The 11,232-nt window shown below is 37.0% G+C and overlaps 1 protein-coding gene across 1 annotated transcript; it reads right to left on the bottom strand.

Moving 5' to 3' along the window:
- Positions 1 to 4,333: 4,333 nt before the first annotated feature.
- Positions 4,334 to 11,109, bottom strand: LOC109364711 (cilia- and flagella-associated protein 54-like). Its single transcript, XM_019611336.2, has 5 exons — positions 10,620 to 11,109; positions 9,435 to 9,541; positions 8,412 to 8,598; positions 6,992 to 7,069; positions 4,334 to 4,543 (listed from the first exon to the last, which is right to left on the bottom strand). Exons 1-5 carry the CDS (start codon positions 10,878 to 10,880, stop codon positions 4,424 to 4,426), a joined length of 753 nt encoding a protein of 250 aa, XP_019466881.1. The 5' UTR covers positions 10,881 to 11,109; the 3' UTR covers positions 4,334 to 4,423.
- Between the last annotated feature and the right edge of the window lie 123 nt (positions 11,110 to 11,232).

Here is an 11,232-nt window from a genome sequence, read left to right as displayed (position 1 = left end):
AGAATAATTCTAATTATCTCTGGTGTTTCAAAGTGGAAAATTAAATTGCACTGGTAAATATTTCACTTCTGCACTTGCCTCTGGACCCTTTCACCCGCTCTGTTTTAAAGATAAACCTATGCTTCATATTTTCATTTCTCTCATTTGATGATATACTCAGTATCTGTAACACAAAGAGGATCTTTGGCAAACATAAATGGAACTCTTTGCTGGCTTAATTAGTTCAGCATATTAGCCTGTAATTCCAACAATTAATTCGAGTTCCATCATTATTCATGTTTAAAATCTTTACTCTTGGATTTGACTGAAAGCGATTTTGGAAACAAATGACTGTCCCTTTTACACTGCAAATCAATTTCATAATAACTTCAATTCACCGCCTCTTTAATTCAAGGATCTGAAAATATTTTCCAGATGTCGATGCAGAAAGCTTCATAATACACAGCGATGAAGGGATTACTACTATCTTCCAATAAAGAAACTGAGGCATAGAGCGGCTCATTACCAGGATTATTCTGTTAGATTGATGTCTTCCAAAAACTGGGTAAATACTGATGCCAAACAAAACATGAAAGTGAGCCGGAGCTGTAGTGGAAATTAAAAACCAGTCACACACAGTTGAATAAATCTGTGTGAAATTACTAATTTCCACATAATAAAATTAATTTAACGAGGAATAATTCCAAGTTGCTGGGTATCTGTAGACATGAGACGGATCCTACGAATGCCACGAATAGGCGGGTGGCATTATTTAAAACTATATCAAAAAAGAATTTGAAAGAATGAAATAGTCTTTAAAAAAATAAACACCTTCAAAGTTATCAGTGTGAAGCTCACTGTTCAGTTTCAGTCTGAGCCCCATCGCAGTGTGGGGCATGCAGTTATTCACTACATGACCAGAAGCTGTTTCCCCCGATCCTGGAGGTGTTCAAGGCCAGATTGGATGGGGCCCTGGGCAGCCTGGTCTAGTATTAAATGGGGAGGTTGGTGGCCCTGCATGTGGGGGGGATTGGAGATTCATGATCCTTGAGGTCCCTTCCAGCCCTGGCCATTCTGTGATTCTGTGATTCTGTTTTTGCTTGCTGATTGCTTACTACATTCAGTTCACAGAACAGAGAATACCAAAGGAATGAAAAATGCTGCTTTTACTTTCCTTTGGTTCCCTGTGGGATCCATCCTGTGCATCACCCAGGGGATGCACAGCAGATAAAACGCCATGCATTTTGCAGTCCTTTCAACTTATCCCCACTGTACTCTCTCTTCCCTTGCCCTGTCCCACAAATTATCAGATCCAGAAATGCTATCGATTCCTTTTACAGATGCGGAATGGAGACATCTTTCAGCTACAATGAAAAGAATTTACAGGCAGGAGATCTGTTCAAAGCTGACAAAAGCTGTAAGCAGCCCTTCTGCAGGGGTGTGTGGGACAAAATGGGGGGAGCAGGCATCAGGCAGCAGAGGGCCCTCCTGACCCTCCTGGCTGTGAAAACATTTGGAGACAGTGGAGCAGAGAAGTATTCCAATTTGAGTACAACACTGACACAAATCTATTCTATTCTAATGCATCAAAAACTTCTACCTGCATCAATGCTAAGGACAAACCCACCTACTGTAATAGATAAAACAAGAAGCGTTTTACTTTGCTATTAGCTTTATACTTTTTTTTTCTGTGTAATTACTGGAGAAGTTTAAATGCAAGCTTTCTTCCTTACAAGCAGATTTTTTTAAAACGTTTAATTCTATGCTTAGAGAAAAAAGTTTTCTCTAGAATTTCCTTTTGAAACCTGCATTGAATACTTAATCCTGTCTTCTGAGAATAAAAGCTGCTGCTATGGATACAGTGAGGTCAACTTTTCATCATTATTTTACTGTGAAGGGTTGGAGGAGATGGTAAGATAACATTTTTTGTTTCCAGAAAAATAACTTAAAGTGTGATATATTTTAAGCATATGTAAGGCATTTCATTTAATATTTCTCTTTTCAATATGAACCTAGGAATTAGAACAAGATGCAGACTGGCAGCATTGAAGAAACACGCTGTCTGCACTAGAACGGTACTTCCATTTTCACCTGACACTCTTGCAGTGTTTTGCAAATACTCATTAACCTGCACAAACCTCCTATGATAATCCTCAAGGTGACTCCAAAAAAAAAAAGAATGTTTTTCACAGAGCAAAAGGAGCTTTTTGAAAGAGCCACAAATTTCTACTTGTTTCTTGCAACAGAAGAATGAGTAATGTCAATTTTTATCTTTCCTCCTTTTTTTAAGAACTCCAGAACTAGAAATTCTTTTAACTGAAAGGCTATTGCTGAGGAAAATCTCCTCCAAATTGGCTGTTAGGCAGCTGAGTTAAATTACCATTCAAACCCAGTTTTAAAATTGTCACACAGAAACACCTTCCCTTTCCATTACTCTGTTTTTCACTTTCTTTTTATCATGTTATCTCAATCCTTCTAATTTTTCTGCTATCCACAACATTACAGAAAAGGAGAGACAAACTTAAATAGCACAGATTTTTAAAAGCCACACGCAGCACAAATATATTCAGACATTTCTCTTGTATAGGAATAAGAACAAACTGTGGAACACGTAACTGTTTCTCCGTTTTTTCCTGTTACTGAACACATTTAAGATGCACACTGTGTTGAATCTTCTCTCCCCCTCTTCTTCTCTCCTCCCTTAGCACTCCCCCCCACCTTACAGCATTTTCTTATTCAGCCTTGTTCAGCTGTTCTGTACCAAATTCCCCATCTGGGACAAATATATATCCTCAGGTGGTTGTTGATAGGACTCAGTACAGTTTCTTCAGAACTTTAAAATTCTATTTACCATAGTGACAACATACGTAGAGGATTTGTTGGCATTTTAGAATGATGTGTAAAAATGTTGTTTATAGTACCGTCATACTTATTTTTTAAACTGGCTTTTTTCAGACCAAGGAAGTTCTGGAGACATCTGAACAATAATTTTCACCCTCAACAATCTGCAATGTGTTTTTCTTTGGCAGAAGTTAGAGCAGTCTCAAATACTAGCTTCCACATGGAAGTGTAAAAGAACAAACACAGTGATGATTTTAGGACAAAAAAAAAAGAAAATCATAGAATCACAAATTAGAATGATAGAATCTTTGAGTCGGAAGGAAGAAACCCTTAAAGTCCATCTGATCCAACTCCCTTGCAATGAGCAGGGACACCTACAGTTGATCAAAGTGCTCAGAGCCCCTCCAGCCTGATCTTGTATGTCTCCAGGGATGGGGCATCCACCACCTGTCTGGGCAAACTGCTCCAGTGCTTCCTCCCCTTTATGGTAAAAAAAATCTTCCTTATGTCCAATCTAGTATCCCCTCTTTAATTTGAAACCATTTCCCCTTGTCCTATCACAACAGACCCTGCTAAAGAGTCTCTCCTCTTCTTTCTTGTAACCCCTCTTTAGATCCTGAAAGGCCGCTCTCAGGTCTCCCCAGAGCATTCCCTTCTCTAGGTTGAACAGCCCCAACTCTCTCAGTCTGTCCTTACAGGTGTTCCATCCCTTGGATTATTTCTGTGGCCCTCCTTTGGGCACACTCCCACAGGTCCCTGTCCCTCCTGTGCTGAGGACTCCACAGCTGGATGCAGTACTCCAGGTGAGGTCTCACCAGCACAGAGTAGAGGGGCAGGATCACCTTCCTCACCCTGCTGGCCACACTGCTTACGATGCAGCTCAGGGTACAGGTGGCTTTCTGGGCTGCACCGGCACATTGCTGCCTCATGTCCAGCTGCCATCCACCAGTACCCCCAAGTCCTTTGCAGCAGGGCTGTGCTCAAATCCTTGTGTTCATTCAGACATTAAGCCATTGACAACCATTCTCTGGGCAAATCTCAGTCTCAAAACCAAAAACTCCTTTTTGTAATTACAAAACCAATTTTAAAATTGCTCATAATGCCCTGTCCCTGGAGGTGATTAAGGCCAACTTGGATGGGGCTCTGGGCAATCTGATCTAGTACTTGATCTAGCGTTTGGCAATCCTTCCTGTGGCAGGAGGGTTAGAACTTGATGATCCTTGGGAGTCTCTTCCAACCCAAGCCATTCTATGATTCTATGAGAATAAAACTCTAGGATAAAGCACTATCTCTTAAAGAGATGCTAGAACACTACAAGCCTATCTACTTTTCTAATCAATAAGAAATTTTTGAAAAGCTAGAAAATTCCCAACAAGCAAACTCAAGATTCTTAATCTCCTTCTTAAGAAAGTACCTTTAGTACATTTAATTCCTAAATACACATTTTAATTTTTAAAATTTAATTTTCAAATAGTTGAAAATGACCTAAAAATGAAAATGATAAAACACATTAGAAGTTAAATGAAGTTGTTTAGTTAAGACCAGAACTGAAATCAAAATGTTTAACAACCAGCAATTGATTGAGTTATTGCAAAAACAGAATTTAGTGGAAAAGAGATATGATCCAACTGAAAAGACTTTCTTCAGTTATTGTACATCCATTTGCAAGATCAAACATATCTTCCAAACTTGCTATTGATTGCAAAGTAATGTCAAATGGAATCTGAAAAACAGGAAAATAAATATCCAAGAAGTAACTTTATTAAGTGCATAGCTACGAGAAAGTACATACATACAATATTCAAATATCTCATATTAAAGATGTACAAGCAAAGAAATAGTTAGAAATGCTTACTGCCTCAATATAAGTTTGTGATTGATTTATCACATTTCTAACTTGCAATTAGAAGCTTAGGGTTAAGAGGAGGAAAATTCTGTGAGTGGTCTACTCACAAAGTTTCTTTGGATCATCTGTAGGTAAAATGAAAATATTAGAAAAGAGCAGAAAGAATGATTAGCTATTTGGAAGGTTTTTCCCAGGATGAGAAATAGGAAGAACTGAGGTAGCTGTAACCAGTGAAACAGTGGGCACTGATAAGTTGTGTTGTGTGCCCACCAGACATGGAAAAGAGCTATTTAGCTGATTTTACAGCAAAAATGATTATTATGATATTAAGAAAAACTAACTGTAGGAAGAGAAACATTAAAAGAAGCTATCCAGGGAGGTTAATTTTTAATGCAATTATTTTATTGAGACATTTGCTTTTAACAGTTAAAATTGGAACTCCCAAGCATAATACTTTATTATCTCCCTCAAGGACATAGTTATTCATTAACTAGCTTTAAAAACAAGCTAGTGAATCAATTTTTATCCTTAGAACATGAACAGTAAAATAATTTTAAATGAATAATTCAATGAAAAGGCATATTTTCTCCTTAGGAATGTAACTCAGTGCTAAAGCAAAAGCACCAGAAGACACATGAAGAGAAAAAAGAGAATCAAAGAAGAGAAACTGGAAACATGAGAGAAGTTGAAGTGTGACAGCTGAGAGAATGAGAAAACAAATACCACAAATTAGAACCGACTTTGCCCAATTAATTCACAAAAGATCAGCAACAAAAAAAGTGTACAGTGAGAAAAAATCAATGTAAAACTGCATATAAGCAATGTATTTTCTGCTTTTTCCTGTGTGTTTGAAAACAAAGGGAACGTATTGCCCTATAGCATACATAACTCTATGGTGAGATTTCCACCCTTTGCAAAGAAGGCTGGGTAGTGCACACACACAGCTTATTTGAAAATTTGGAGACAGTACATAGAAATATTCTATACATAACAAATTGCTAAGGAATCTACTACTTCAGCTGGCTCCAGAGAAGAATGAAGATACTCCAAGTTTTTAATGATAAGGCTTCACTGGCTCAATCAAATCCCCCATATATAATAGACAGAATAAAACAGAGCACATAACACCATGTCCTTACTGGAAGGACACTGCTAAATCTTGCTCTCTCATTTTCATTACAGACCCACAAAAAGAATCTATGTGAAGGATTCATGAGAATTTACAAGTCTGGGAGGTCCATCGGGTTCTAGGGAAGCTCAGCTGCACCTTTGCCTAGGTTTTTGTCAAATCCATACCATGGGAGGTGTTTCAGTGGGACTGTAGAAAGTACAGCTTTGCACAATGAATGTGCATGGAAGCGCTGACTTGGGTGAACAGAGTGAAATGAAGGTCTGGGAGACAGGTGGGAGAGACCTCCAGGATAGATAAAATAGCAAGAATGGTGCGATATATGTAACAGGGGAATAGAAAACTTGCAAGACCAGCCTGCGGGATGCACAGAGCAGCATGACTGATTTTCTCTTCAATAACAGGCCACTAGCCAAACTCTAGATATAACTAGGTATTTCCTTTCGGTAAAAAAGAGCTACCTGACTACAAAGGAGTATAGTTGAAACCTTATCTATTATCATTCTATTTTGAACAATTATAGGCAAGATATTTGAGGATTACTCAGGTGGTATCATAGGTTATGGGTTCAAAAATCTCCCTTGGATCTTCTTGAGCCTTAGCAGCTCTTCTCCTCTACTGATCTTCTGGAATGGCTGAGAACACTAAGCAGAATTGTTGCTGCTATGGGCCAGGTCCCATCATCTCCTGTTCCCATGGACTACTTTGGGATACTCAACTAAAATAAGAATTTGAATACAAGAGCATGGACAAAAAAATGGTTTGCTGACTCTGTGGACATGTCATTGAAAAGGCAGAAAAAGCTAGAGAAAATAGATGGAAAACCCAAATAACTGAAAAAAGACAGGGATGGAAGTAAATTGTGTTTGGCAGTTGCATCATGGAAATTCAATGGAGGCCATGTAAACAATGACCAGAGAATGGTGGATAAACTAGATAAATTCATTGTGAGTGAGATTAATTTTGAATGCATTTTTGTATGCATAAAAAGGTGGCTCTGACAGTGACAGTATTCACAGTTGGTAATCATGCACATTTATATTTTATTTGTAAAGATAGAAAAAGAACGGAAAGCCCAACAATGTATGAGAAAAGAACTGAAAGATACTTAACCGGTAAAACCCATGCTTCAGCCTAGCTAAATAATTGTTTTTACTTTAGAAAACACATTTTTACTATTAGTGGGAATAGCATACCTCAGTTAATGGCAAGGTCATGACTGGAACAGCAGAGAGCAGGGCTTTGACTTCAGATAAGCACCTTATAGCCATTTCCTGGTGGAATACACAAGAAAAAATGGACCTACTATCAGTCTCTTCTGCTAAGCTAACAAATGGTTTGGGTTTACAACATTTTCCAGAATGAATAAGATTTTCCTTTTTCTAGCTAAATTCACGGAAAAAAAATTGTATATTTTCTTTTAAAAATTAAATTAAAAAAAAAATGTGTTTGTTGTTCAAAGATAAGACCCCAAAACTCACTGTTTTTAGTCAGGTAAAATTACTTCTGGCTCAGATATAAAATCCAACACACATACTTCTGCTACTTGTTTACTGAAGATGTTATAAACTCTCTGACAAGATGTTGTTTATACACGTCTAATACATGGCATGCCAATCTTATTAGTATTCAAAATGTTGCTTTTCCAATTACTGACATATATTAGTGAAAGTTTGAGCAAAAACCTTCAGGTAATCAGAAATATCCATTAAAGGACAGCTCTGTCTAGTCTCCCGAAAACACTATATGCTGTGATTGGCCAAAACATCATTTGTTCTCCAAGCTGGTAAAAAATACAGCTTCGTAATAATGGCACAGTGCACAATTGTCACTGTTTCATAGCATCCATCAGACCAAATGACAGCCTCTACATCATTAATCATTTCATATAATAGATATAAAGAGAATCCTGTCACATGATAAATGTCTCTCACTTTGAAAATAAACGTCTATTTTGCCTTGGCATTTATCAAGCAGCAGTTATGCTGTGGCAACATTCTATTCCATTGACATTATCTCAAAGAGACCACATGGAAAATTCTGAAATTACCTCTTTTGTGTATGTATGTTGGGGGAGTTATTTGGTTGCGGACCATATTCAACCTTTTTAATAATAAAAAAAAGAGGAAGGTGGCATAGAGAAAATGGAAATAAATTCACTGCCAATTTTACTTCGCTCTCAATAGTGTTGTTACAAGGTTCCTATTTCAGAAACCATCACTGCCCACTTTGCATTGAAGATGCATAACTGATTTTTAAAAACCACTTTTGGGTTGATCTCCATGCTAATTTAACACCATGCCAAGCATTTTCAAATGTAGATTGCTCTAAATTAGGCATGATTTTCCAATTTCTCTCCCTGAAGATGTAGCTTGTATTTTCAAGGGGAAGGCTGAACACGCCTGGTATTTCTGTAAAGCACTGAGCAATATGTGAGGAGAAGAAAAAGTAAAACAGTAAATGAAAAGTGAAAATATTTCAACATTTCTTGAAAAGAGAGAGGCAAATTTAATCTTCTATGTCTGCCTTCCAAGTTACCTGTCATTTATTTTCCCAAAATAGACATTTTAAATAAAACTGTCAGACATATTTAAGAGCAGAACTCTTCTTACATACTTCTGTTTTTTCATCAAGATGCACTCTTGCAATATTCATTTCAGTTTTCTCTGAAGGAGTTGTTTTCAGGGTTTCATTTTGTTCAAGAAAACCTGTAGGTTCTGCAGCTGAAGAGTTTCCCAAACTTTGCATCAGTTTTTCAACTTGATGTTTCAGATTAGATAATTTCTCTTTCAAAGAAATAATTCTGAAATACAAGATTTTTTAAAATTGTTTTAATAAATCAATGGATTGCAATTAAACTGGCCTAGCTTGAATTATGTATTGATTAGGTCGTAGATTTTCCTTCATTTCAAGATTGATCTCGTAGTTTTACAATAAGATTTACATTAAAGGGAGTGGAAATAAGGAATGTATTATCTTTTTTGCATTAAAACAGTAGGAAGCAGCATTTTAAGAAAGTCTCTCTAATGAAAAACAAACAAACAAACAAAAAACCCTCATTCAACCAGCACAAGGTGGGTTGGCAAAGGGCTGGCTGGGTGGCAGAGGCAGCTGTTAGTTCTTGTCCCATTAGTCCTTCCGCTCCATCTGTTGAACAGTTCCAAAAATTCTGGGGTAAATGAGTGACAAGAAAGAAGTCAAGAAAAATGCCATTGAATATTCAAAAAAGGGCTTTATCTGGGGCTACAGCTGAGATAAACTCTTGCAGACTGAGAACTGTATGGGAAGAAGAGAGTGGCTGATCCTATGAGAGACTGGCAATAACTGCTTGGACTGGTTCTTAAATTTACTAGCGTTTTCTTCGGTTGCTATGCCAGTGTAACATAATTAACATATGCTGCTCAGTTCCTTGAGAAACCAATCTAAAAGTCTGCAATACTCTGAAGACACATGTTTGGACAGGTTTAATTCAGTGCACGCCTTACATTTTTATAGACAAAGTCTCCAAAAAGCTAGAATGGATGCTTTTAGAAGACTTACAGCTCTTTGATATTTTGTATTTTATCTTTTCTAGTCCTGAATCATTGTCTGATATTTAATATGGCATGAAATATCAGGACAAAGTCAGTGATTACTTACCTCGCTAATGGAATCCACAACTGACCTGAAAACACAGACATTGAACTGAAAAACTTGACATTGCTGATCTTGACAGGCTCTGTATTATAAGCATAAAGCAGCAAAATCTGTAAAAGAGATGAAATAGGTAAGCTAAAATGTCCTATGGTGTAGTAGACCTGAGCTATTTCAGTGATACTGGATCATAATTACTATCAAATTCAGTGTACTGATAAAGATTTAGATAACTGACTTTCATAAAAAAAGGTAGTGGCTGGGATCCTCTGAATTTGTACTACACAGTTTTTATAGATGCTAAAGCAATTTATTAAGGGATATAATTTATATGGCTTTGAAAATGAGGTGTACTCTATAGAGTTGCCATTAAAATCTCAGTCTAGTCCTGATCCTAGTCAATCAATTCTACTTACATTCAATTCAAAAGTTCCTGTTTCAAGTAAGCTGAACGGAGAGCTTTTACTGAGTTTCAAAGGGCAATTATTTATGTTTCCCATATGACCTTGTGCATGGCTGTCATCACACTAAAATTAAATCCATGAACTGCATGTAACTCACCAGCCTAATACAGCACTATCAAGATCAGAGCAAAAGATGATAAACTAGAATGTTCTATTCTTTCACTGAATTAATCTTCTGTACGATTAAATGTATGCTCCTCGTAGTAGCTGAATATATTGGCTATATGGACAGTGTCAAGAATATGGCATTTATAAGCAAGTTATTTTCAAGGGTTGTCTCCAGATCTCTACTGATCTGTAAGGCCCAGTTGAAATAACTTAGAAAACTTAGAAAACAAAGAATAGGATAGAATTGCATAACTTCACATAGCTTTAAATAGCTATGCTATTAGCCAAATTTCGAAGAGGGGAGATCTCATCCAAATTTCACATAGTGGAGGTCTTAAAGACTTCAATGTCTTGCAAAAGGCATGAATACAGTATGGCCTGGAGGCTCTGCATCACCTCCAATATTTTCCTTTGGCCTGTCACCAAATGATCGTCAGAGCGTTCTGCGTCTTGGATAGCAGTTTTGTGTCAGAGTAAATTAATAGCTCCCTGCTGTCCAGCTTGATAACTGACATAGGTATAACTCAGTTAAAAAGCTGATCGTTCATGGCACAATATTGATTAGAAATGAGACTTAATTTGTTTTAATACATAAGGAACTGCTTTTGTGTAGTTGTACCTTAGTCTCTGTATCATTGGTTGGCTTTGCCAGAGAAGGAATATACCACTGAATGCTAATTTCTTTTTTTGAAGCATTTGTTGCCCTACTCTCCATCTGACTGGCTGCTTCTGTGATGGCAGAAACTGAAGAAGCTATATTCACACACAAAATTCCAGAATTTTCAAGAGACACCTGAAACACACATACACAAAATAGTACTAGTAATGTTGATGATAACTTTTTTGGTGTAGCATGCATTTGTTTATAATAATTTACCATCCCTTAGTATCAGTATGACTTTCAGTCCTGCACAAACATATGCTTATTTAGATAAACAGGTAATTTTAAAAGGTGTCAATTTTACCAAGTGAGAGCTTTGCAAAGTTCACACGAAGAGATGTTTCTAGTGAAAATACAAAGGACCTCTGGGCTGACTTAGACAGCTACGGTACCTGTGATTGCTATATCTGACTTGTTTTCCTTATGATTTTATCCTTTTTGTTAAAAAGTAAGATATGGCACATTCACCATACCAGAGTTATTGCTAAGAAAGCAGTTGGGCTGCTAACCATATTGATAATTAAAAAACAGATCTGAATGCCAGATGTCTTATTTATGCTTAACTTTCTTT

Source organism: Meleagris gallopavo, unplaced genomic scaffold (assembly GCF_000146605.3).
Source record: "Meleagris gallopavo isolate NT-WF06-2002-E0010 breed Aviagen turkey brand Nicholas breeding stock unplaced genomic scaffold, Turkey_5.1 ChrUn_random_7180001899037, whole genome shotgun sequence".
NCBI classification, from domain to species: domain Eukaryota; kingdom Metazoa; phylum Chordata; class Aves; order Galliformes; family Phasianidae; genus Meleagris; species Meleagris gallopavo.
The sequence above is the reverse complement of the archived record's forward strand: the minus strand, read 5'-3'. Positions and strand labels throughout refer to the sequence as shown.